Source organism: Drosophila grimshawi, unplaced genomic scaffold (assembly GCF_018153295.1).
Source record: "Drosophila grimshawi isolate 15287-2541.00 unplaced genomic scaffold, ASM1815329v1 contig_44, whole genome shotgun sequence".
Taxonomy (NCBI): Eukaryota; Metazoa; Arthropoda; class Insecta; order Diptera; family Drosophilidae; genus Drosophila; species Drosophila grimshawi.
In genome coordinates, this window is record NW_025063240.1 from 4,524,036 (window position 1) to 4,548,093 (window position 24,058).

The 24,058-nt window shown below is 46.5% G+C and overlaps 9 protein-coding genes across 10 annotated transcripts; 4 read left to right on the top strand and 5 right to left on the bottom strand.

Annotated features, from left to right (window-relative positions):
- The first annotated feature begins 160 nt into the window (after positions 1 to 160).
- Positions 161 to 4,217, top strand: LOC6557764 (insulin-degrading enzyme). Of its 2 annotated transcripts, none has more exons than XM_032735346.2 (14): positions 161 to 264; positions 326 to 457; positions 524 to 658; positions 726 to 996; positions 1,058 to 1,286; positions 1,349 to 1,551; positions 1,610 to 1,695; positions 1,750 to 2,209; positions 2,265 to 2,615; positions 2,672 to 2,903; positions 2,972 to 3,178; positions 3,242 to 3,534; positions 3,602 to 3,811; positions 3,872 to 4,217. In XM_032735346.2, the coding sequence occupies exons 1-14, from the start codon at positions 182 to 184 to the stop codon at positions 4,100 to 4,102; spliced, it is 3,123 nt and encodes a 1,040-aa protein (XP_032591237.1). In that variant the 5' UTR covers positions 161 to 181; the 3' UTR covers positions 4,103 to 4,217. The 2 variants fall into 2 exon arrangements, with proteins under 2 accessions (XP_032591237.1, XP_001985274.2); XM_001985238.3 differs by having other exon boundaries at positions 163 to 264; positions 329 to 457.
- Position 4,218: 1 nt separating this feature from the next.
- Positions 4,219 to 5,427, bottom strand: LOC6557768. The gene is made up of 3 exons (XM_032735359.1): positions 5,110 to 5,427; positions 4,630 to 5,052; positions 4,219 to 4,565 (listed from the first exon to the last, which is right to left on the bottom strand). Exons 1-3 carry the CDS (start codon positions 5,330 to 5,332, stop codon positions 4,219 to 4,221), a joined length of 993 nt encoding a protein of 330 aa, XP_032591250.1. The 5' UTR covers positions 5,333 to 5,427.
- A 262-nt stretch (positions 5,428 to 5,689) lies between these two features.
- LOC6557771 (protein inturned) lies at positions 5,690 to 8,453 on the bottom strand. Its single transcript, XM_001985236.2, has one exon. The coding sequence runs from the start codon at positions 8,422 to 8,424 to the stop codon at positions 5,755 to 5,757; it is 2,670 nt and encodes an 889-aa protein (XP_001985272.1). The 5' UTR covers positions 8,425 to 8,453; the 3' UTR covers positions 5,690 to 5,754.
- Positions 8,454 to 8,859: 406 nt separating this feature from the next.
- On the bottom strand, positions 8,860 to 10,052 carry LOC6557774 (protein FRG1 homolog). The gene is made up of 5 exons (XM_001985235.3): positions 9,900 to 10,052; positions 9,656 to 9,844; positions 9,404 to 9,602; positions 9,135 to 9,334; positions 8,860 to 9,066 (listed from the first exon to the last, which is right to left on the bottom strand). The coding sequence occupies exons 1-5, from the start codon at positions 9,956 to 9,958 to the stop codon at positions 8,919 to 8,921; spliced, it is 795 nt and encodes a 264-aa protein (XP_001985271.1). The 5' UTR covers positions 9,959 to 10,052; the 3' UTR covers positions 8,860 to 8,918.
- A 143-nt stretch (positions 10,053 to 10,195) lies between these two features.
- Positions 10,196 to 15,108, bottom strand: LOC6557777 (tectonin beta-propeller repeat-containing protein). The gene is made up of 5 exons (XM_001985234.2): positions 13,854 to 15,108; positions 12,413 to 13,794; positions 12,090 to 12,353; positions 10,745 to 12,023; positions 10,196 to 10,685 (listed from the first exon to the last, which is right to left on the bottom strand). The coding sequence occupies exons 1-5, from the start codon at positions 14,937 to 14,939 to the stop codon at positions 10,647 to 10,649; spliced, it is 4,050 nt and encodes a 1,349-aa protein (XP_001985270.1). The 5' UTR covers positions 14,940 to 15,108; the 3' UTR covers positions 10,196 to 10,646.
- A 267-nt stretch (positions 15,109 to 15,375) lies between these two features.
- LOC6557785 (glutaredoxin-C4) lies at positions 15,376 to 16,244 on the top strand. The gene is made up of 4 exons (XM_001985233.2): positions 15,376 to 15,453; positions 15,675 to 15,801; positions 15,871 to 15,975; positions 16,042 to 16,244. The coding sequence occupies exons 1-4, from the start codon at positions 15,431 to 15,433 to the stop codon at positions 16,135 to 16,137; spliced, it is 351 nt and encodes a 116-aa protein (XP_001985269.2). The 5' UTR covers positions 15,376 to 15,430; the 3' UTR covers positions 16,138 to 16,244.
- A 129-nt stretch (positions 16,245 to 16,373) lies between these two features.
- LOC6557801 (biogenesis of lysosome-related organelles complex 1 subunit 3) lies at positions 16,374 to 17,018 on the top strand. The gene is made up of 3 exons (XM_001985232.3): positions 16,374 to 16,472; positions 16,528 to 16,651; positions 16,713 to 17,018. Exons 1-3 carry the CDS (start codon positions 16,413 to 16,415, stop codon positions 16,955 to 16,957), a joined length of 429 nt encoding a protein of 142 aa, XP_001985268.1. The 5' UTR covers positions 16,374 to 16,412; the 3' UTR covers positions 16,958 to 17,018.
- Positions 16,961 to 18,717, bottom strand: LOC6557808 (cell cycle checkpoint control protein RAD9A). The gene is made up of 4 exons (XM_032738183.2): positions 18,509 to 18,717; positions 18,224 to 18,450; positions 18,011 to 18,162; positions 16,961 to 17,957 (listed from the first exon to the last, which is right to left on the bottom strand). Exons 1-4 carry the CDS (start codon positions 18,540 to 18,542, stop codon positions 17,015 to 17,017), a joined length of 1,356 nt encoding a protein of 451 aa, XP_032594074.1. The 5' UTR covers positions 18,543 to 18,717; the 3' UTR covers positions 16,961 to 17,014.
- Positions 18,718 to 18,719: 2 nt separating this feature from the next.
- Positions 18,720 to 23,965, top strand: LOC6557809 (UDP-glucose:glycoprotein glucosyltransferase). Its single transcript, XM_001985230.2, has 2 exons — positions 18,720 to 19,171; positions 19,273 to 23,965. Exons 1-2 carry the CDS (start codon positions 18,925 to 18,927, stop codon positions 23,700 to 23,702), a joined length of 4,677 nt encoding a protein of 1,558 aa, XP_001985266.1. The 5' UTR covers positions 18,720 to 18,924; the 3' UTR covers positions 23,703 to 23,965.
- Positions 23,966 to 24,058: the final 93 nt, after the last annotated feature.

Sequence of the window (24,058 nt, forward strand, 5' to 3'; positions counted from 1 at the left end):
TATTGTTGCGAAACGAAGAACACTTAAACGCATTTCTGGTAAAAAGAAAATAGACAAAAAAAAAAGAAGCAGACAAGCTTACTAATTGAGGTTTTATTTGTATTTTTAGTTTTTTTGTACAATTCATGTCCATTCATATTTTTGGCTTTTCAATTTCTGCAGAAGCAGCCACATCGTTCCTATGTTTGTCGGGCGAACGTGTTTAACTTTTTCCAGACGCAAATCGATTTTTGCCGTAGCAGTAACAGCTGTTCTCAATCGACAGTACGACTAAACAAATAGTTAATAATCAACATAATAAAACTTGTTTCTGTTACTTTAACAGTAGTAGCGGAAAGTATTGCCCTAACATTTTAACTGGATACAGATTGCTCTCGACTTCAGCAAAACCGAAAATGACATTAAGCAGCAGCCAAAAAGTGCAGCCGAAGACCGAACAAATGGAGCCAATTATACGGTACATCACTTATTTATTTTTGCAAATTAAAAATTTAATGCATTATTTTTATTGGATTCCCTGCAGCATAAAAAATATTGAAAAATCGCAACAAGACACGCGCGATTATCGTGGCTTGCAACTGGAAAATGGTCTTAAGGTATTACTGATTTCGGATCCAAGCACGGATGTGTCAGCTGCTGCACTTTCTGTGCAAGTTGGGTAAGATTTTGATAATATTACTTTGGAACGATCTTATTATATGATTTGATTTATTTTTTATTTGCAGGCACATGTCCGACCCAGAAAACCTGCCAGGATTGGCTCACTTTTGCGAGCACATGCTGTTTCTGGGCACCGAGAAGTATCCGCATGAGAATGGCTATACCACATACCTCTCGCAGAGTGGCGGCAGCAGCAATGCGGCCACATATCCGCTCATGACGAAATACCATTTTCAAGTTGCCCCCGACAAGCTGGAAGGTGCACTTGATCGTTTTGCGCAGTTCTTTATTGCGCCGCTATTTACGCCCAGTGCAACCGAACGAGAAATCAACGCTGTGAGTGGAGAAAGATGGTGATGTCATTTATTGTACTTATGATTAATCACAATGATTTCAGGTGAATTCGGAGCATGAGAAGAATTTATCGAGCGATCAGTGGCGTATCAAGCAAGTACATCGACACTTGTCCAAATCGGATCATGCCTACAGCAAGTTTGGCAGCGGTAATAAGGCCACCCTCTCCGAGATACCCAAGTCTAAGGGCATTGATGTCCGTGATGAGCTTTTGCAGTTTCACAAATATTGGTATTCAGCAAATATTATGTGCCTGGCCGTTATAGGAAAAGGTTTGCGGTTGCATCAAATCACTTTACAGTGGCTAAATTACTTAAAAATATCCATTGCTCAGAATCCTTGGATGAACTGGAGGAAATGATCATTGCAAAGTTCTCGGAGATCGAAAATAAGAATGTGAAGGTGCCAGACTGGCCGCGGCATCCATATGCAGATGATCAGTATGGTCAGAAACTTAAGATCGTGCCCATCAAGGACATACGCTCTCTAACGATCAGTTTTACTACCGACGATCTGACACAGTACTACAAATCCGGCGTAAGTTATGCAGATTATAAATTTAACAGATTAAGATTATGATTAATATTTATTGCAGCCGGACAATTATTTAACTCATCTCATTGGCCATGAAGGCAAAGGCAGCATCTTGTCCGAGCTGCGCAGACTTGGCTGGTGCAACGAGTAAGTCAATTTAAATTTCTCTTTATCTTTTAATGATATATGTTTGTCTTGTAGTCTTATGGCTGGGCACCAGAATATCCAGAATGGCTTTGGTTTCTTTGATATAGCAGTGGATCTGACACAGGATGGCTTGGCGCATGTCGACGATATTGTTAAAATAATATTCCAATATTTATGCTTGTTGCGCAAGGAAGGACCTAAGAAATGGATCTTTGATGAGTGCGTTAAGCTAAACGAAATGCGTTTCCGTTTCAAGGAGAAGGAGCAACCAGAGAGCTTGGTCACACATGCAGTGTCATCGATGCAGATATTTCCACTGGAAGAAGTGCTAATTGCACCATACATGAGCAACGAGTGGCGTCCAGAATTGGTCTCCAAGCTATTGGACGAACTAGTGCCTTCCAAGAGTCGCATTTCCCTGGTCAGTCAGAGCTTTGAACAGTCAACCGATCAGTCCGAGCCATATTATAAAACTAAATATGGTCTGGAGCGTATACCGAAGGAGACAATTCAGGTATGTTGAACCAGAGGCAATATGTACTTATGTGTTAATTTCCAATGAATTACAGAGCTGGGAAAACTGCAAAATGAATGAGAATCTGAAACTGTCACTGCCAAACAGTTTTATACCAAGCAACTTTGATATTGCCGATGTGCCCGCTGATGCTCCGATTCATCCCACAATTATATTGGACACGTCCATTCTACGAGTCTGGCATAAGCAGGACAATCAATTTAACAAGCCCAAAGCCTGCATGACCTTCGACATGTCCAATCCCATTGCTTATTTGGATCCCCTCAATTGTAATTTGAACCACATGATGGTCATGCTGCTGAAGGATCAGCTCAACGAATATTTATATGACGCAGAGCTGGCTAGTCTCAAGCTTAGTGTCAACACCAAGCCATGCGGCATCGATGTAGGTTGACGCTTAAGAAACTCATTGGCAATTGAAATAAATAATTTTGTTTTCAGTTTACCATACGCGGTTTTAGTGACAAGCAGGTTGTTCTGCTAGAGAAGCTATTGGATCACTTGTTTGACTTCAGCATAGATGAGAAGCGTTTCGATATACTCAAGGAGGAGTACATAAGATCACTTAAGAATTTTAAAGCGGAACAGCCCTACCAACATTCCATCTATTATCTGGCTCTGCTGCTAACGGAGAATGCCTGGGCTAACGTGGAGCTTTTAGATGCTATGGAACGTGAGTAGTAGTCTCTTATCACATATCACCTACTACAACCATAATATTAATTCAAATACCATTTTTAGTTGTTTCCTACGATCGTGTGCTGAACTTTGCCAAGGAATTCTTCCAACGTCTGCATACCGAGTGCTTCATTTTTGGCAATGTCACCAAGCAGCAGGCAACTGATATCGCTGGTCGCGTCAACAAGCGATTGGAGGCAACGAATGCCACAAAACTACCAATTCTTGCCCGCCAGATGCTCAAAAAGCGCGAATACAAGTTGTTAGCTGGTTAGTATAAATTAATAATATTAAATCAAACACATTGATTTTGCTTTTTCTTGTCGGCAACAGGTGATAGTTATCTGTTTGAGAAGGAGAATGACTATCATAAGAGCTCCTGCACACAGCTCTATATGCAATGTGGCGCTCAAACGGATTACACAAATATTATGGTTAACTTGGTGTCGCAAGTGCTGTCGGAGCCCTGCTACGATTGTCTACGCACAAAGGAGCAACTCGGCTATATCGTCTTCAGTGGAGTTCGCAAAATGAATGGTGCTAATGGTTTTCGCATCATCGTTCAATCTGCGAAGCATCCATCATTTATCGAAGATCGCATTGAGAACTTTTTGCAGACCTATTTGGTAAGCTGTTGAGATTCACAAAGAAATAAAAATCATTTCTTAAATATTTCACTTTCTTTTTTTTTAGCAAATAATTGAGGACATGCCGTTGGATGAGTTCGCGCGCCACAAGGAAGCGTTAATTGTGAAAAAGTTGGAGAAACCGAAGACCATTTTCCAACAGTTTAGCACATTCTATGGTGAAATTGCTATGCAAACCTATCATTTCGAACGCGAAGAGGCCGAAGTTGCAATACTACGCAAAATTAACAAATCTGATTTTGTTGACTACTTCAAGGTGTGTAACTTCTTTCAGTAACTTGAATTCCATGCCTCAACTGCTCAATTTTAATTACAGAAATTCATAGCAAACGATGGCGATGAGCGAAGAGTTTTATCCGTGCACATTGTATCCACACTAAAAGATCCGAATGCGCCGACCAGTGAGGAGGACGACAGCACAGTCACCAGCATGGAACGTCATAAGCCAATAAGCGATATTCTTGCTTTCAAATCCTGCAAAGAATTGTATCCCATTGCAATGCCCTTCCTGGACATCAAGGCAAAGGGTGCACGCAGCAAGCTGTAAGCAGGTGCAGCAAGTCTGTAAATTTAGTTCTCTTTTCATGGTTGCAGATACGGTTGGCTAATGGGTTTGGTTGCTTTCTTTAATTTCAAATCAAATATACATAATATTAAAACCATTCACAAATATAAAATAATTTGTATTAGTAGCGAATTGTGTCTCACATAATTGCTGCCTACAATCGCACTATTTGGTATGGAAAATCCCATATCGAGTTTCGTTAGCTCCTGTGAGCTGAGGTCCTGCGTTCGCCGATGGCTCGGATTCTGATTCAATAGCGATATCTTGTGTTTGAACGCCACGTGCTCGGTCCATTTCAATTGCTTCCACTGTCCGCCCATGTCCAGCATAATATTGTTCTCCTTGCCACTGGCATGATCATGAGATGGATACGCCAATGCCAGCTGCAAATTGATCATCTCGCGGTGCATATGCTGAAATGTGCACTTCAACTGCAGTGTCTTGCCTGAAATGGGGATTATATTTCGAGGATTACGCCTTTTTACATATGTGCGTTTTAAAGTACTCGCCTCTTATGCTGAATTTGGGACTGTTGATGGTTTTGGTTGAGGCATCGGAAATGTGATCCGTAAAGTTCTCCAACTTCCAATAATAGGTAAATAATTGAAAGTCCTGATCCGCCAGCATTGTGTTATTAAATCTGCCAATCTCTGCCTCCCGCTCTGCTGTAATATCCAATTGTTTTAGCTTGGGTTGCTTCTTTGCATTGTTTTCCTGACTTGGTGGTTTCATCGTAATCTGCTCAAACTTGATTTTTTTTAGCGAGAGAGGCACCTTTACAATTGGTGTCTCATCCAGCGTTGGAGTCAATGGAATAGAGTTACTATCTGGCTGTTCTTCCATCTCGATCAACTTCAGCAGCAGCTCTTTGATCTCACGCAATTCCCCATAAAGTTTCTCCTCCAGATTGCGAAAGGCTCGATTCATTTCATCTATGGTGGCAATTTGTTTGACTCTCAAACATTATTGAAATGGTGTGCAAGGCTTACCCGAACCACAGACACCCTTTAAAGTTTTGGTTGTCACCGCTTCGGCGGATGCTTTGACCTCGCCCGCATTTACGGTGCAAACGGCCTTTTGAACTTCGCTGGGCAAATGTAGATCCGCATCCGGATCTTGCTCATTGTCGTTGAGGTTATTATTAACTGACTCGTCAAGTGCAAGTGCCGTGGCGAAAAGAACACATGCCCCATACACTAACCACCTTGGCATCTCCAGCTATGAGTGATGTAAGTCCGTCTAACTAGCACTAGAGAAGAGACCACCAAGTGCTCCGCTGTCTGGGAGGGCTCATTGACAACTGACTGACGAATGAGGCGATGTGGCTATGAGTTGGCCACAAAATGAGGAACAACATGTTTTGCAGAATGAAAATCGTTGACATTGTATACAGATATACATAGGTGTTCACATAGATATACATAGATGTACTTATTTATGTTTATAAATATGCGACTAGGGCGCGTGTCGCACGATCATCTAAATATAGTGCCAATGTTTTTTAATCGCGATCAAAATATGAATGAAAGCAGACATTATGTTTTGGAAGGGGCATTATAATATATAAGAAATATCACTTCTAAAATGTATTCTTTATTTAATTCATTTAACTATTAGCAGTACTCGAACAATTGTTAGCCCATCGAGAAGAAGGACAATCTGAATGCCATTTCGACCATATTTTGGGGTACCTCGGGAGCGTGGCACACATAGACCTCCTTCGCTGGCGATTGAAACAATCGGCCGACGACAACGAATCGCATGACAGCCTGCTCCTTGGTGCTATTTGTGATTTCAATGGTTATGCCATGTTCTTTCACCATGGTTATATCATTGCTGCCATGTCCAATGAGGGATCTGTTGTTGCCAGCAGCAGTCGGCTCCGCCAGTATTCGTCGATGATTCTTGGAACGGTCGAGCACCACATGTATCATATGACACGCTCGACGCATCTCGCACAGATAGGGAAAACTCTCCGAGCTGGCTGTGAATGGACAGAGGAGCACGCCATTTGTCAGGTCAACATAGACGTAGTGCAGCACAGAGTTCTTCCAACCGGCGGAGACTTTCACTGGTAGCACATTGTTGATTTCCTTCCAAAGGGATGTGGTTATCTGACTCTGGCTCTCGACATTCAGATTAAGTCCGTAATGCAGCGGATGCTGTTCTGCAAAGTTCTCCCAGTCGGAGCCACTGTCCGAGTCATCGGCAGGCGTCAGACGGCGCCGTGACATCTCATCTTCACTGGGCGTCAGGCTGTGTATCGATGAGCCACCCAGAGATGAGCACAATTGCGCCTCATCATCATTGGCGGAGTTACTGGAATGCGGAACATTGGTTTTCGGTTTGAGCAATGATTCAAGCTTGCTGCTGGCCTCGTGCTCTTCACCGGACTGCTCGATCTTGTGCTGGTCGAGCACCTCGGGCCGCTTATTCGAGACAGACCAAAATCTGGCCAGTGACTCGATGCCGCACTGTATGAGATGATCCAGCGTCTCCTGGATCTCTTCGATGTAGAACAACGATGGCGGCACTGCAGTAAATGCCTCCATTTCGGGCGCATCCACATACATCTTAAGGATGACGGTGAGGATGAGGTGACTCCTCGAGCAGACAGTCAGAAAATAACGACCCGTTGCATTCGCTAGCACAATCTCCTCCCACACGTAGAGCTCACGGACCCGCACACTGGGCGCCGAGCCAATAAAATCAAAGATTCCCCGACAGCGCAGAAACAGCTCCACATTGAACCGCACCTCAGCGGGCAGCAGGCTGGCGAGCAGGAAACTATCATAGTACAAGGCGCAGCCATAGATAAAGAACTCGCGATGAGTGGTCAACGGTTCATCGTTCCAATTGCGATAATCCATGGCCTCCATTTCGCTGAGTGCATCAAAGATGCGCAACTGTGCCTCCTTCGGCAGTGGCAAACTGCGCGATTGCTTCAGCAGTTGCTCGAATTGCAGCTCCCCACGGGGATTGGCCAGCAGGCGAGAGCGTTGAATGCTGCAGAAATGGCGCAGAAACTGGCGCAGACCATTCGAGCTATCCGTGCTGGTCACAAAGTTCTCTAGATTCAGACCCGGTAGCGAGAAGCGTATGTAACCAATTAGCTCATCCGATCTCAGGCTGCTCTCGGCGGCGCCATAAAAACGCGCTGCATACGCGAACAGCACCAGGAATCCATTCAATCGGCGATAGTTCACATAGTAGGGCACCTGCTCAACGAGGAGACGCGAGGTCAGCGGCTCTGTCTGCAGCTCATTGAGCACGGAGCTGAGCGTGAGGAAGCTGCCCCGTGCCTTGTACAGGAAATTGGTTAAAGCACACTCGGGATAATAGTACAGCGAATCCTTGTGCTCATCCTGCTGATAGCATTCGGGTGGCAGGAGTAGCATGCCAAATGGCGTTACACTATCCGGCACAACGAGAGCGGGGGGCAGCAGCTGCTCGAATTGTTCCGCAAACATGGCAAAGTTTAGTAATTTGCGCACCTGTTGCAACTGTGGGATGCATTGTCCAGTTGCAGCATCATCTGCTGCTGCAGCTGGTGCGCTTTGAGTGGCAACACCTTGAAAGCCCAGACACACCTGGGTGGGTTCGACGAACTGCTGCAGCAGCTCATCCAAATTGCTGGCATAGAGCTCAATGCCATTCAAGGATTTGAACCAATCACCCCGCTTAATATTGTGCTGCATGGCGCTGATATCATGCACAAAACTGTCCACCATAAGGCACTCGGGCTGATCGGGGAACGGCAGCACACGGAAGCCCAATATAGACTCCACGGCTGTGGAGCGACGACCGAAACGGAAGCGATCCGTTGCCGTTATAACCAGCTCCAATTGTTTTTGATTGGCGACGGCCTCAGTCTGCGAATGCTTAATGTCTGCGAAACGGAACCCGTTGCTGGCACTGCTCTCTGCCTCTGCTGCGGGAGTTGTCTGCTGTGGCTGCTGTTGCTGCTGCTGCATGCCTTGGTTGCCATTGTGTTTGCCCTGTTGGCCTCTATTCGAGAGCTGCTGCTGCTGTTGCTGTTGTCGCCGTGTTGTCTTTTTTCCCAGGCGCAGCGAACGACGCAAGAGTTCACCACGTCGCTGCTCCAACGCATTCGGCTTGATGCTGGGCACATATTCAGCATAGAAGAGGCTACCATCTTCCGCCACGTACTCCTCCCAGTTGACCAGATCGCTGCCGTCGCTAAACGAGCTGCTCAACGAGGAACTCGATGTGGAGAACGTCTCAGAGGCGTCCAAGCCCAGTCGTCTGTCCGAGACCAATGATATTCCCTGCGATTTTCGCATTGCGCTGATCGCAATCAACAATTAACAATAAAATAAATAGTCACTCTATAAAACTGAATTTGCTAAGAGCCGCTTGTACCGTCAACGTTCTCTAACAAATGGCAACTAAATGTGCAGCTCAGATCTCAGTGGCTTAGCCATGTTGCTCACACAGAAACCAAACCGGTTTATGCGTCGAGAGTCCAGAGTCTAGACTCATAAATACAAGTTGTTATGAGAACTGTTCGCTTTGTTCTCATGCTGCTGTAAATTCCAATGCTCTCCGCTCTCTGCTCTTCACCGCTCTCTTGAGCATCTCGTTTTACAGCTAGTAAGAAGGCTAAGATCTCATGCCAAATGAATGAAATTCTATTGCTGATTCGCACGAAGCAGCTTCGAATTGTTTCGTATCCGTTGTGGAATTTAGGTCTCTTCCCAATATTCAAACCTGCTCGATTAAATTGCTAGTTTTCAATTTATGGAATTTTATGTTTGATAAATTAGATTAAAATGATTTATTTGCAATAACGATCAGCTTTCATTTTACTACGCCTGTCCAGAAGCGTCTCATGCAGCAGCCCTTGTGCCTTGGCTTCCTCGAGCTCCTTCACATCGTTCTGGCTAATGCGCATCTTCTTATCCTGGAACTTTTGAAACTTTTTGCTAGAATTACAAGAAAAGTGTTAATTAATATGCAGCAGTGAATTATATTAAAATATATGCAGACTTACACATAGTTTTTCTCTACTTCGCCCAGATCGCCTTTCTCTTCCTTTGGCTGCTCGTCAATAACCACATCTCGGGCTGCATTGGTGCGCACGCGACATATTTCCTGTTGTCCCACTTTCTTATGCAGAGCAACGCAGGCATCGTCCTCCGGGTCAATGGACATGAAGTGTCCCGTTTCCGACAGCAGTGCCATTTGCTTGCCCTAAAAATGCAACATGAAATGACTGATACAAGACATTTGCGTGAAACAACATTTAACGGGGTCTCTCACCTCGAAGACAGGTTCCCATTGCTCCATGCTACCAACAGCCTCTGAACGACCCGTAACCATGCCGTCCTTTTCAATCTTTAGATATTTTCCATAGCCAGATTTGAAGGACACCTTGCGATCGTTGATTGGAAACGCTGTGAAAATCTCTTCGGGATCCGGAACATCCCCGGGATTGTGTGGGGCGCCCAAAGTAAACAATCTATAAAATCATTGACTTTACCGCTTTTAATTTAATAATTTTATGCGACGCACCCGTTGTCCAGAGCTTTTAAATAGCAGCGTTCGCCAAATTCGATGGCCACCGCACCAACAATGTTTGTTGCGCTCGTCGCCGTCCACCAACCGCCGTGCTGAATGGCATCCTCATCGATGATCAACTTGCTTCGCTTGGCGGTGTCGTCGTCCTTGTGCTCCTTTTCCTTCTTGCGTTTCTTACTTTTCCTATAAGCAAAGTTGCGTTCAATACTTGATTATATGCTTGTTTGTCATACATTACTTGTGTTTCTCTCCTTTCAAGACCAACTTTTTTATGCGTACATTATCGTAGTCCGCCATTATTTACTTTAACAACGTTTTGTTTATGAATTTTTCTTTGCACTAAATCATCCACTCAAATAAGAGTTGTGCAGCTCCGTTCAATTGAACGAAATGAACTTCTATTGTTCATGACTAGAACGAACGTATGCAATCGATTAATCGATATTTTGATTACCCGCGCTTGTAATTCTACCGGTTGACGTATGCCCGAATAAAGTGAATTATATTTGGAAATATTAAAAGCATAATTTAAGGTATTTGTACGTAATATGCATTTAATATATTTATATATAAATAATTACTTAACTAAATATTAAACAGATCATAAGCGGCAGACAAAGACGTACTAGTCTTCAAAATAAATACATTATAATTAATCAAATTATACAAACAAATAGGAATCGAAATTACGTTCAATACAACAAAGCTATCTTTAAGCTGTTTTTTTTGTCTTTATAAAAAAGGAAGAACTTTGCAGTCAAGTGATTAATATACCCTGCACTTAGCTTGAAACTAACACATATTATCAATAATTGTAAGTTGATTTTATAATTGGGTTTTTGGCTACTCCACCTGCTGGCGTTCTTCAATTTCATGGCTGTAAATTTCGCGGAACGTTTAAGTTATTTTAACAATAAGATACTCTTGCAGAGTATTACTATGCAGGATATACATATGAATACTGAAAACACGGAATGCATTGTGGTTACATATAACCCTCCACGGATAGATGCTTCCATTGACCCTGCAATAAGTATATAAATTATAAAAAGTTGTAAGTTATTTAAATATTTGTAAGCATACCGAGATCCCCAAGTTCCAACCGGCTCCGGCTGGATTCTCATTGGTTATGCCACACCGTCGGCAAATGACGCCATTTAGGGAAATGGCCCAGACTTCCTTGCCCACGGATACGGCACGAAAACCGCAGTGGGTTTCTGTGTGCGGTGGCACATTGGCAGCATTTGGTAGAAATTGCCAATGTGATCCCTCGGGGAATGTGTGCGTTACCTCCTTGCGCACCGCTAGCCGCAGCTGATTGTCCAGCGCCCAGATGCCGGCGCGACCCACATTAACGGCCTTAAAGGTAACGCCAGTCGGCGCCTCCACTTGTTGCCAGGCGTCGCCGCAGGGATTCTGCTTGCTGATGCCATACCGATAGAAGATCATACCATTGCGAGCAACTGCCCAGACCTGACCCATCGGACCCACACTGATGCCAATCAGTGGCTGATCGCTGACAATGTGCTCCCAGTTGTCACCGCGCGGATTCAGTGTAGAAACTCCATGTCTGATCAGCACATCGCCATTTGAGGCAATGGCCCAGGCAGCAACAGGCATATCCTCGACATTGAGAACACTGTCCACATCCGAGTCGAGCACGTGCAATGACGCATCGAGTATCTTGGAATGACTGAGCTCCTGCCAGGGACCACTGCTGGTGAGGCGACACTTCTTCATCCAACGACGCCGGCGCACACAATCGGTCAGTTTCTTGTGGGCATGATAGGTGGCCGGAAAATCAATGGCATATTGCCAGCCCTCCTTGTCCGCGCCGCCGGGCAGATTATAGTCGATGGCCCAGTCCGATATCCACTCGCAGTGTGTGGACAGCAGTTTGGTGTGCTCCTTGCTGCGCTTCTGTCGCCCACTGGCATCGCTCCACATATGGCGATCGGTGGGCAAGCTCTTGGCAGTAAAGCCGCTGATGGGATTCCAGCGCTGATTCTCGTACACATAGTAGATGTGCGTGTCAATCATGGCGTTTATCTTGCCAGAACCCTCCAAACCCTTCAAAAACATGCCGCCCCACCCGCCGTTATATGCCCAGGCCGTATTATCGCACGAAATTCCCCAGACGACATCGACGCCGCTGCTATAAACACGCTTCACATGGCCGCCCATCTGGCGCCAGTGCATTTGCTGCATAGATACCATCAGCGAGGGCGAACGATAGACAACACTAAAGAGTTTAACACGCCCGCTTACATAGAGACAGGTGACGGCAGCCGGATCCACGCGATACTTGTAGTCCGCATAGAGCGCATGGTTAACCACAATCTGATAGTGGTGCTCAAGAGCCCTGCAAAAGTATGTCAGCGATTGCACTTAACTATAATTGATAATAATATGTCGCATGTAAACTTACTTAATTTTTACCGTGAAGGTGGCACCGGGCGCAAATACCATGCGATCATTACGTATTTCTTCGAGCCACTCCGAATCCATCATGGAGTTGAGTACAGTTGTGCGCTCATTGAAACGAGGATTTATATGCATGGCAATCACTCGATATTTCTCGACACGATGCGGCAGCGCTTTAATTTTCGAATGGCACTGCAAATCGAAGCGAATCTGATCCGCATCATCGTAGACACAACCAGATATTTCCAACTCACTGCCGCAGGGCATGCTAGAAGTTATTAATATTTATTAAATAGTATACCAGCAACAGGGAAACTCTGAACTTACCCATTGTACAGGGTATTGTAGTAAGGTGTCTCACACGTGGACACATCCATACGTTCGACATAATGCGCCGGACCATCGTCGGCCTTCTCCAGTTGTTGGGCCTTCATGTTGGCTGAATCGAAGACAAATACGTCGCCCTGTTCACTGGTCAGCCAAATAGCATTGCTGGCCGGTTTGCCCATCAACATATTGATTTGACTGCATACGGAGGACAGGTGCGATAGCCAGTCTTCCATTTCCGAATCGCTGGTGAATTGCAGTTTGACCGGACTGCAATTGATGGGCAGATGAACCGCATGGATGGCCAGACGTGGTGCGCCCGGTTCACTGCAGCACTGCACACACGTTATGTCGGAGAGAGCGAATTGTATTTTGGTTGCGGCACCATCCGAACTAAGCACCGAGAATGTGCCGGAATCACTGTCTGTATCGCTACCGTTGCCGCTTACCCACTCCAGCTCAATGGAGCAGTCGTCATACTCCCCAGCTGGATGCTGATAGCGTGCGTCCGCCGATTTAATCCACGATGTCATTTCGACAGCCTTTTCGTAGTGTGTTTCCTGCTGCAACTTTACCAATTTCTGCTGGCGTTGCTTTAGCTTGTCCAATAGATCATTGCGCCAGTTGGGATTAGCATCGGCTTTGCCATCATTGGACAGATGCTCGTTAAACCAGTTGGGTGTGTTGTTCACATCCACGGTGACAGCTCCCGTAGCTATGCAACTCCACATGACCGCACACTCTGTCCAAAACTGTGAGCCATTGTGATCATCATCTTCGCCCAGAAATGCATCCGAGCCATGTGCCGACTCCGATTCGAACACAGCCGAATCACTCTCCGGATGCGCCTCAGTGCCCACAACAGATCCAACACTGCGCACCGGTGACCACGCACGCGGATTTTTCAGTTGTGTTTCAAATTTCCCAGTTATCTCAGCAATGTCGGCGGCTGGAGCGCTAGAGGCATGCGAAGATGTCTCGCGCAATGCTGTCGCCCGATTCTTCTGACGCTCGTTCAGATTGAGGCTGCCAATGGTAGGTGGCGAGTCGGCGTTCAATTTCCAACGATCGTTTTTCAAACGGCTATTTAGACCGTTATTTGAGGATGCGTTGCTGTGCGTGGTGAACGTTTCAATGACGGCGCATGTTTCCACAACGCCCTTCTCCTTCTCCTTGGAGTACAGATTGGAGAAGCTTTGATGTTTTGAGCCAGGCGTTGAGCTGCTACCGCCACTTTTGCGCGAAACTATCGATAAGGAACTGGAGGAGCGACTGATTTGCATTGAGCATTGGATTTTCAGCCACTTCTTACCGGTGGGATCGGCTGCACTGACGCCAGACCGATAGTATATAGCGCGATCAGCAGCGCCAATTGCAAACACCTGTTGATGAATTAAAACAGTTAATATACATCAAACAATAGCCTCTTAAATATCCTTACCTGGTCGTTGGGAGCCACAGAGATCATTGATAAATTGCCAACCATTTCCACCCAGCCTCTGCCAATAGCGGCATCCTCACTTATTCCGGCTGCATCACCTTTGATGCCCCGTCGAAACCAGGCATGATGATCATTTGTAATACACCAGACTGCATCGGTGCCCACCGATATCTGCAAAATGCGCAGACCACGCGGCGTATCCGATTGTGAGCTCGTCGCCACGGGTGACTTCACATCCAGCCACGACTCACCCGACAGGTTATCGCGTGTGATGCCCGTACGCACGATAACTCGGCCATTGTACAGCACAGCCCAAACCAGACCAGTTGGACCCACGCTTATCTGGGAGAGTTCACTGCCCGTGGGAGTGCTGATAGCCGTCCAACGCAAGCCCTCTGGTGCGTTGGCTGTGACACCGGTGCGAAACATGGCCCGGCCATGTGCAGTAATGGCCCACACACAAAGGGTGCCGGCGCGTGCATTAGGCACCTGTGTGCCACCGATGGCCACATCGATGAATGGCTCCTGCGTGGGATCCTTGTGCAGTGGCGCAACGGCACACCAGCTATTGAGAGCGGCATAGCGACGAAAGCGTACCCATTTCCGCCGACGCACATACGAGTTCCATGACTTTTTCGCCGAGTAGGAGGCTGGGAAATCCAAAGCATACATCCACCCATCTTCGGGCAGCTGTTGACCATCGAGTTCGAGGTCCAAGTGCCAATCCCCGTCCCATTGCCAGGCCATAGAGGGCAAGCGTATCTTGTCCACGCTTCTCTCGACGCTGCCATCAACGTTAGAGTATTTGTAACGGTCGGTGGGCAGCAGCGTTTTCGAGAATCCCTCGATTGGTAGCCAACGTTCGTTCTCATACGACTCCTCCTTTACCCGTATGGGCACATCGAGTCCGTGCACATGAACATATACTTGTCGATCTCCACCAATGGCCCACATGTAATTTGGGACTGCGCTGATTTTCTTAAACTCCAGACCGAGATAGGGAAATTCGCGCCATCCACTTGAGCTGGTGGACAGCGTGTGCACGCGCCCTTCGCTGCTAGTGGCAAACAGTAGACTGCTTGGCATGGTTTAACGTGTTTTTTTTTATTTTAACTATAGTTCTTTACTATCTGCCGCAGCCCTTTATGTTCCATTGTGGCACGCATTTGCGAAAAAAAATTGATTTTCCGTTCAAGTTGATTAAAAGTTGCCACCTCAATCAAGTTCGGGATCAGCTGGATACAGGAATCGAGTGGTAGCACTGCCCGTTTTCAATACAATTTAGAAGTGGTATTCCAGTGATAGATATATAACTATATACATATAATTTTATTTTTAAAATTTGAGCGTCGCAAACTTATAAGTCACAATTAGAACAATAATTTAAATAAATAATTTTACAATGATTAAGATCAATAATAAATATATAAAATAATTATACACCAGCGATGTATTTAATAGTGCTGCCAGACCGTAACAATTGTTTATGGTAATTTTTAGATAGCATATTTTTGCTATTGATCATATTGTGTAAGTGTGTGGTGCTTATTGTTAATAAGTGTTGTTACATTTTCAACATGTTTTCGGCTATCTGGAACTGGTAAGTTTAGTTACTGCCCTTTTTGACCTGTCTGGCAACCATATGCACTTGACAGGTCACTACATCAATGGGTTTTGGCAGTAATGACTAATGCGAATTCACCCTCAACATTAAATTCACAACAGTTTGCGTAGCAACCATTCTATACCAATAATTAAATTTGCATCTCAAGAACTATCAACATCAAGCAAATTTCCCTTTCCCTTTTTGGATTTTAACAGGCTATACGAAAAACCAAAAGTAGACATGGACAGCACTCAGGCTCAGTTTGTTCGCGATACAATTTCCAATAACAAGGTCACAATATTCAGTAAAAGTTATTGTCCTTATTGCACAATGGCCAAAGAGGTAAGTGATAGGAATCACTGTAGCCGCCAGTGAAATATTATATATTGACTAACATCTAAAATCTTTCAGCCATTCCGCAAACTGAAAATTGAAACAATGATAATCGAATTGAATGACCGTAAAGATGGTGATGCAATTCAATCGGTGCTGGGCGAGATGACAGGCGCTCGAACGGTAAGTCCAAAGAACATAATCTGCTGAAATTCAAAATTTTGAATAATTTCTCCTACGCTCTCGCAGGTGCCACGTGTGTTCATAAATGGCAAATTTGTCGGGGGCGGCACGGATATTAAGCGTATGTTCGAAACGGGAACGCTGCAAAAATACTTTGAATAATCCATATGCTTTTAAGTTTGTAAAGTTGTAAGACAATTTATAGTGTAAATTTATCAATTCGTAATTACAATTTATTATTAAATCCTCGAATCGAAATGCGCAAAATGCTTTGGAAAATTGGTTTTAATTGTTATTAGAGCACTTCTTAGGTCATCGATACTGCAGATCTTTCATCGACTTTTCAATCGTGAATCGACATATCGATACACTCCAATTCAGTATCAACAGGTTATTTTGTTTGTTTATTGTGTCGATGTAAATAAATAAGTAAATTTATGGCTGAGCTGGTGCGTGGTGAAGCTTCCGAATCGGACGAGGAGCAGGACAGACACAAGGTATATATACACATGATAAATAGCATGTGCAATTTGTCCAAGTTAGTTATTGCAGATATTCGCAGCCGAAGTTTCTGGCGAGGCAACGGAAGAAGAAGACGAGGATATTTATGAGCAGCCGAGCACTCCCAGTGTAACCGCCTCAATATACCGCAACAATCTGCTGCAGTGCAAATTGAGTAATTTTGCTATTCGTTTGACTTATCCGCATTCTCAATAATTTGATCCATTCAAACGCAGTTGAGAGCAACATTGGCATTTGTAAGGCATTAACTGCGTTAACACGCAACTTTGTCGTGGACGCCTCCAGGCAGCTGCTAGCCACCGATCAAATGCTTATCAAATCCCAGGTGTCCTTGCAGTCGGCGCATACAGCGCTGCAGCAGGCACAAAGGAATACCTCGCAGTTGCAGGCACGCACTGCATCGGCGTTGACAAGCAGCTTTCTGCCCACTATACAGCTAAAGGAGACGGCAAGCAATTGACAGTTTCTGGACATGCACATGTTTAAACGGTGTTTATAAATAAACGAACAAACTAGTCTAATCCTCTGTATCCGAATTCGCGGCATAAACTTGACTATTGGGCGACGGCTCACGTGGCACAAAAGTGTTTTGGAAGCACCGCGAAAATATGGTACGCACCATCCGATTTCGCTCTCGTTCTGGGGACTGTGGTATGCTCTCCTCCTCATCCTCTTCCGCGATGTCTTCGTGCATTTCTGGAGGCATTAGCGTGGGCGGCGCATCCTCCGTATTGATGAAACACACCTCAGTGCTGCCGGGAGGCATCGCTTGGCTCGCCTCCATGGCATCGGATACGGCCAGCAGCAACGCTTCCTCATCAGCCTCATCCTCAACCACATCCACAGTGTCACCATCGGCCAGCAAGCGTGCAGGCTGTATTGAAGGTGCCACAGATGGCCGATGATCTGGTTGATGATCGCGAAACTGAAAGAGCGACGTGGCCACATCCGACAGAGTTGTGTCTTCAGCCAGGCGACGTTTCTGTTGGACTTCTGGTCCAGGTGTGCTACTCTTACGTTTTTGAGTGCCATTGCTTTGATTACACATGGTAATCTCGCGCGGACAGTATTCCACAGAGAAACTAACATCATCGGGTGATAGCGTTGATAGAATCAGCAAACATTCAATTTCGCGATGTTTCTTAATCTTCACAATAAATGGACTGCCTGCATCGTCAAACTCCAGTGTCATTTGTGCATTCAGTGCTTCGGCAAAGAGCAGAAATGCACGGAATTCCTTGATGCAAAACGTAATGACCGATCCCTCCGGCACCTGATAATGTTCAAATTCACTTGGCTTCAGTTTCAGCTGGGAGCGCATGAACTTGTCATTGACACGAGCGCCTTCAATGTAGTTCTTGGCCGACAGGCTGTCGGGCGTGGCCTCCAGCGTTAGTTCCTCCTCCGAGGCATTGAAGCTATTCGATATCTCCATGAATAGCTTGTGGTCGCCCCGCAATCTAAGAATATACATATTATATCAACTATATAAAATATAAGATGTTAGGCCTACATATTTGCACACTGATCAGTTGGTACAGCCGAGGTAATGTTCTGTTCATCCACAATTGCAATGAGCGCCTGCTTTGTGGTCTCCAGCTTGCAGCGTAAATTGACTTGGAATTTGGTGTGATTACCCACGATGCTCAGCTCGCAGTGCTCCACCTTGCAAGAAGGAATTTCAATGTTAAATTATATTTCAAAAGGAAAAACAATCTACACTTGCCTGTTTCATATTGCGAAATACGCCGAGGCACGGCTTCATGGAGATTTTACAACAGCAATCGCCGCTAGTTGGCAGCTGAAACATATCAAACATTGAGCGGCTGAAGCTGATGCTGCCCACCGCCGATTGTGTTGCATTAATGGTGCGCATCCGGAGTCCATTTAGGTCTGCTTCAATGAAAAGCTCTTTGCCCACTTTGGACAGTGATTGTATTGCCTTGGCAATGACTGACATAATATCGTAGGTTAAAAGAATATGTCTAAAGCGAGAATGAAGTTTACTTACCGCGTGCATTGTTTCCCTCTAATGTGCACTTCATCAAATTTCTAATTAATGAATGTATTTCTTTGCGAATTTGCAATTTCGGCGCGCTTTCATTGATAAACAAAGCAGCGGGTGATCAGCTGGCAACGCTTGTGTGGATATTGGGGTGCAAGAAGCATCGATAAATGCATATCATCGATGTTTGGTATCGATGATGATGTACATCCACCACAATTTTGTAGCAAGGTGGCAACGCAGACGGGCCGGTAAAACGCCACATCAGTTTTTCGCCTTAAATTTAATTATCAAATAGAGTGCGTGCGAAAGATAAAGTTCTTTAATATTGCTTTAACTCGCCATAAATTGAACATTAAATTGCAATCTCTGCGTCATGTGCGCGTAACAAACAGCGGTACACGATACGCACAATAACAAAAATGTTACGTCTTGTGTGTGTTTTTCTGGCGACGACGGCGACGTTGACGTTGTTAAGACCTGCTTGTGTATTGGCTGCGTCTGCCGAGTCCAGTCAAAGTTATCCAATTACGACACTCATTAATGCAAAATGGACGCAAACGCCATTATATTTAGAGATTGCCGAGTATTTGGCGGACGAGCAGACGGGTCTGTTCTGGGACTACGTAAAGGCTGTGACGGCATTGGATACTGCGCTCAACGATTACGGTACGTAAACAAAGCGTAAGGTGACCAGACTTTGCTATGAGAATTTTGAATGTTTCAAATATGGTTTTTGAAATGCTAATGAATACCTACTCGCATTGCAGATACGGAGTCGCAGCAGTATAATGCCGCCTTGCAGCTTGTGCGCACGCACGTGAGTGCGCCTCAGTTACCGCTGCTGAAACTGGTCGTCTCCATGCACAGTTTAACGCCGCGCATTCAAACACACTTTCAGCTGGCCGACGAACTGCGTGCGGCGGGCGCCTGTCAGGGTGCCATCTACGCCCAGGTGGGCACCGAGCTCGCCTGCAACTTTGCGGAGCTCGAACAAAAGCTTAAGCTGCCTCGTGCTGAGAGCAGTTTGGATGCGGACGTTTTAAGCTATAGCTTTGATCACATTTATCCTGGCAGCGAGAACAATACACGCACCGTGGTTCTCTATGGCGATTTGGGCAGTGCCGCATTTCGGCCATATCACAAACTGCTGGAAAATGCTGCCAATGCTGGAAAAGTGCGTTATCTACTGCGCCATCAGCTGGCCGAGCGAAGTGGGCGACCCGTCCGCTTGTCAGGTTACGGCGTTGAGCTACATTTGAAATCGACGGAGTACAAGAGTCAGGATGATGCACCCAAGCCGGAAGCGGGCAATGGCAGCTCTGCCGCTAACGAGGAATCCACAAATGAAACGGATGTTCAAGGCTTCGACTTTAAACTGCTCAAGGCCAAGCATCCAGCGCTGAAGAATGCGCTGGATCAACTGCGTCAGCGTCTGTTGCAGGGCAACGATGAGATCGCCCAGCTCAAAGCGTGGGAATTCCAAGATTTGGGTCTACAAGCTGCGGCAGCTATAGCGGAAATTCAAAGCGACGAAGCGCTGCAGATTCTCCAATATACTGCCCACAATTTCCCCATGCTGGCGCGCACTCTGCTCGCCCATAAAGTGTCAGATGAGCTGCGTGCTGAGATTAAGCACAATACGGAAGTGTTGGGTCGCAGTCTGAATGTGGCGCCGCCAGATGGTGCTCTGTTCATCAACGGCTTATTCTTCGATGCGGACACCATGGACTTATACACGCTGGTGGAAACACTGCGCTCTGAAATACGCGTCCTGGAGAGTCTACACGGCAACAATGTGCATGGCAGCCTGGCCAGCGCATTGCTGGCCCTTGACTTGAATAGTGCGAGCAAGCGTGAATTTGCCATCGATATCCGGGATACGGCGGTCCAGTGGATCAATGATATTGAACAGGATGCACAGTACAGACGCTGGCCGGCTTCGGTCATGGATTTGTTGCGTCCCACATTTCCGGGCATGTTGCGCAACATACGCAAAAATGTTTTCAATTTGGTGTTGGTGGTGGATCCGTTGCAGCAGGAGGCACGCAGTGTCATCAAATTGTCGGAATCCTTTGTTATCCATCAGGCGCCCATTCGCCTGGGTCTGGTTTTCGATGCTCGAGCTGTGGAACCGGACACAGCGGCCGATTATGTGGCCATTGCTTGTGCCTTTAATTATGTGAGCCAACAGAAGGATGCCCGTGCCGCACTCAGTTTCCTCACCGACATCTATGCAGCTGTGGGCGAAACAGCTGCCGTCACCAGGAAGCACATCGTTAACCAACTGACCAAGGAGTTCAGCTCGCTGAACAGCAAAAAAGCCGACGAACTGCTCGGCGAGGAATCCGATTACGATTACGGCCGTCAGCTGGCTGCGGAATTTGTGCAACGTTTGGGCTTTGGAGCAGTGGGTCAACCCCAAGCGCTGCTCAACGGTGCACCCATGCCGAGCAATATCATCAGTGCGGACAGCGATTTCGAGGAGGCCATCTTCTCGGAGATCATGAGCCAGACTACGGCTCTGCAAAAGGCCGTGTATCGTGGCGAGCTGACCGACAGCGATGAGTTGATCAATTACCTGATGAATCAGCCGCATGTCATGCCGCGTCTCAATCAGCGCATTCTCAGCCAAGAGGATGCCAAGTACCTGGATATTAATGGTGTTGCTGCCAAGCAGCTGGGAAATGCGGCTGCTCTGAATAAGCTCTCCAATCGTGACATGACCGCCACGCTGATGGCAAATCTGAAATACTTTGGCGGCAAGCAGAGCACTGAACGCATAGGCAGCGCCTCGTTGCAGTTCCTCACGCTGTGGGTCTTTGCCGATCTGGAAACAGATGATGGGCGTGAGTTGCTCACCCATGCCCTGGATTATGTGCGTGGCAGCGAAAGTGTCCGTTTGGCATTCATACCCAATACGGAGGGTGCGAGTGATAAGCGTAGTCTGAATCGTTTGGCCTGGGCGGCAATGCATTCGCTGGAGCCGGCCAAGGCTACTGAGCAGGTGCTCAAATGGTTGCGCCAAAAGAAGAATCAACGCGTTGAGGATATACCCAAACCAATGGAGGATGTGCTGGGCAGCACGGAGTTGCATATGAAAATGTTGCGCGTATATGCGCAACGTGTCTTGGGTTTGGCCAAGTCCCAGCGTCTGGTGATTGGCAATGGGCGTCTCTATGGGCCACTCGGCGCCGTGGAGACCTTCGATAGTGCCGACTTTGCGCTGCTGGCACGCTACAGTGATCTCCAGTATGGTGATAAGGTGCGCGAGGTGCTCAAGGAGTCGGCCATGGAAGTTCATGTCGATTTCAACAGCGATACGCTGCTCAAGCTTTACGCCAGTTTGCTGCCACGTCAAACCAAGACTCGCTTCAAGCTGCCCAGCGATCTGAAAACGGATCACTCTGTCGTCCAGTTGCCGGCAAAGCAACAAAACTTACCACACTTTGACATTGCCGCCGTATTGGATCCCGCGTCGAGGGCGGCACAGAAACTGACACCGATCATCATTTTGCTGCGACAAACGCTGAACTGCCAGCTGCAGTTGTATCTGACGCCCGTTGCCCAACATAGCGATATGCCTGTCAAGAATTTCTATCGCTATGTCGTCGAATCCGAGGTGCAATTCGAGGCGAGTGGCGTCCGTGCTGATGGACCTCTGGCCAAATTCAGCGGATTGCCGGCAAATCCGTTGCTCACCCAGCAGCTGCAGGTGCCCGAAAACTGGCTGGTTGAAGCGGTCCGTGCTGTCTACGATCTGGATAACATTAAGCTGCGCGACATTGGCGGTCCGGTGCACAGTGAATTTGGCTTGGAGTATCTGTTGCTGGAGGGTCATTGCTTTGATGCCGCAAGCGGTGCACCGCCGCGTGGCTTGCAACTTGTGCTGGGCACTAAGACGCAACCGTCGTTGGTGGACACCATTGTGATGGCCAATTTGGGCTATTTCCAGCTGAAGGCAAATCCGGGCGCTTGGACTTTGCGTCTACGCGAGGGCAAATCCACGGATATCTATGCCATTAGCCATGCGGAGGGACCCAACACACTGCATCAGTCGCAAACGGGTGCGGTCCAGGTGCTGATCACCTCACTGCGCTCGCATGTGACCAAACTGCGCGTGTCCAAGCGACCGGGCATGCAGCAGGCGGAGTTGCTGTCCGATGACACAGCGCCATCGCAATCGGGTATCTGGAATAGCATTGCGAATAGTTTTGGCGGCAACAGTGGCACTGGTGCAGCCGATGAGGATTTGGAAACCATTAACATCTTTTCGGTGGCCTCGGGGCATTTGTATGAACGTCTGTTGCGCATTATGATGGTATCGCTGCTGAAGCACACCAAGTCACCGGTCAAGTTCTGGTTCCTCAAGAACTATTTGTCGCCACAGTTTACGGACTTCTTGCCGCATATGGCCAAGGATTACAATTTCCAATATGAGCTGGTGCAATACAAATGGCCGCGTTGGCTCCATCAGCAGACGGAGAAACAGCGCACGATTTGGGGCTATAAGATACTTTTCCTGGATGTGCTCTTCCCGCTGAATGTGCGCAAGATTATCTTTGTGGACGCGGATGCGATTGTGCGCACAGATATCAAGGAGCTGTATGATTTGGATTTGGGCGGTGCTCCCTATGCGTATACACCGTTCTGTGATTCGCGCAAGGAGATGGAGGGTTTCCGGTTCTGGAAGCACGGCTATTGGCGTAGCCATCTGATGGGCAGACGTTATCACATCTCTGCTTTGTATGTGGTGGATCTGAAGCGATTCCGCAAGATTGCGGCCGGTGATCGATTGCGTGGCCAGTATCAGGCACTCAGTCAGGATCCGAATAGTTTGGCCAATCTGGATCAAGATTTGCCCAACAATATGATACATCAGGTGGCAATTAAATCGCTGCCGGATGACTGGCTGTGGTGTCAGACGTGGTGCAGTGATAGCTCGTTCAAGAGCGCCAAGGTCATTGATCTGTGCAACAATCCACAGACCAAGGAGGCCAAATTGACGGCCGCTCAGCGCATTGTGCCCGAGTGGAAGGATTACGATGCGGAGCTTAAGGCGCTGCTGGCACGCGTTGAGGACCATGAGAATCACAATAGCGCTGGCAACAGGGATAATCCAACAGATGACGAGGATGATGATCATGTGGTCATTTTAACAGAGCCAACGCCACATGATCGCGTCCATGGAGAGCTGTGATCGCTGTCATCTAATTGTTTAGTAAATTTAAGCCTAATGTCCTCTATACTTGGTAAATATTAAATTAGCTAAGCTCAATAACACTCTAGCAAGCAAGCCAACAATATTTTAGACATTTTAATTAGTAATTAAAACTAAAGAAAAACAGTAACAAAAAATGCTACTGCAAGTCTGAAATAAATTTTGCATTCCAAGAGCCTCTCGCCACGATTTGAACTCAGCTGAAATTAACTTAATAAACGAATTAATCGAATGAATGCAAATGTGATTTGTTTTATTTATTGAAAATAGGTACAAATTGCAGCGAATCTAACTGCAAAAGAACGTTTAATTTCATGTCAACCCAACATTAGTTT

Bases quoted from the DNA above. Each gene is read 5' to 3' on its own strand.
- LOC6557764 (XM_032735346.2), top strand. From the start codon at position 182: ATGTTTGTCGGGCGAACGTGTTTAACTTTTTCCAGACGCAAATCGATT. The intron at 265-325 runs GTACGACTAAAC...TTACTTTAACAG, and splicing joins ACAGCTGTTCTCAATCGACA to TAGTAGCGGAAAGTATTGCC. The intron at 458-523 runs GTACATCACTTA...GATTCCCTGCAG, and splicing joins CAAATGGAGCCAATTATACG to CATAAAAAATATTGAAAAAT.
- LOC6557768 (XM_032735359.1), bottom strand. From the start codon at position 5,332: ATGCCAAGGTGGTTAGTGTATGGGGCATGTGTTCTTTTCGCCACGGCA. The intron at 5,053-5,109 runs GTAAGCCTTGCA...TTGCCACCATAG, and splicing joins AAAGGGTGTCTGTGGTTCGG to ATGAAATGAATCGAGCCTTT. The intron at 4,566-4,629 runs GCGAGTACTTTA...TCCCCATTTCAG, and splicing joins TCCCAAATTCAGCATAAGAG to GCAAGACACTGCAGTTGAAG.
- LOC6557771 (XM_001985236.2), bottom strand. From the start codon at position 8,424: ATGCGAAAATCGCAGGGAATATCATTGGTCTCGGACAGACGACTGGGC.
- LOC6557774 (XM_001985235.3), bottom strand. From the start codon at position 9,958: ATGGCGGACTACGATAATGTACGCATAAAAAAGTTGGTCTTGAAAGGA. The intron at 9,603-9,655 runs GTGCGTCGCATA...ATGATTTTATAG, and splicing joins TTAAAAGCTCTGGACAACGG to ATTGTTTACTTTGGGCGCCC. The intron at 9,067-9,134 runs GTAAGTCTGCAT...TTGTAATTCTAG, and splicing joins GAAGTAGAGAAAAACTATGT to CAAAAAGTTTCAAAAGTTCC.
- LOC6557777 (XM_001985234.2), bottom strand. From the start codon at position 14,939: ATGCCAAGCAGTCTACTGTTTGCCACTAGCAGCGAAGGGCGCGTGCAC. The intron at 13,795-13,853 runs GTAAGGATATTT...ATTCATCAACAG, and splicing joins CTGTGGCTCCCAACGACCAG to GTGTTTGCAATTGGCGCTGC. The intron at 12,024-12,089 runs GTAAGTTTACAT...ATACTTTTGCAG, and splicing joins ACCTTCACGGTAAAAATTAA to GGCTCTTGAGCACCACTATC.
- LOC6557785 (XM_001985233.2), top strand. From the start codon at position 15,431: ATGTTTTCGGCTATCTGGAACTG. The intron at 15,454-15,674 runs GTAAGTTTAGTT...GGATTTTAACAG, and splicing joins TTTTCGGCTATCTGGAACTG to GCTATACGAAAAACCAAAAG. The intron at 15,976-16,041 runs GTAAGTCCAAAG...ACGCTCTCGCAG, and splicing joins AGATGACAGGCGCTCGAACG to GTGCCACGTGTGTTCATAAA.
- LOC6557801 (XM_001985232.3), top strand. From the start codon at position 16,413: ATGGCTGAGCTGGTGCGTGGTGAAGCTTCCGAATCGGACGAGGAGCAG. The intron at 16,473-16,527 runs GTATATATACAC...TAGTTATTGCAG, and splicing joins AGGAGCAGGACAGACACAAG to ATATTCGCAGCCGAAGTTTC. The intron at 16,652-16,712 runs GTAATTTTGCTA...ATTCAAACGCAG, and splicing joins TCTGCTGCAGTGCAAATTGA to TTGAGAGCAACATTGGCATT.
- LOC6557808 (XM_032738183.2), bottom strand. From the start codon at position 18,542: ATGAAGTGCACATTAGAGGGAAACAATGCACGCG. The intron at 18,163-18,223 runs GCAAGTGTAGAT...CCTTCTTGCAAG, and splicing joins TATTTCGCAATATGAAACAG to GTGGAGCACTGCGAGCTGAG. The intron at 17,958-18,010 runs GTAGGCCTAACA...GTATATTCTTAG, and splicing joins ACTGATCAGTGTGCAAATAT to ATTGCGGGGCGACCACAAGC.
- LOC6557809 (XM_001985230.2), top strand. From the start codon at position 18,925: ATGTTACGTCTTGTGTGTGTTTTTCTGGCGACGACGGCGACGTTGACG. The intron at 19,172-19,272 runs GTACGTAAACAA...CTCGCATTGCAG, and splicing joins TACTGCGCTCAACGATTACG to ATACGGAGTCGCAGCAGTAT.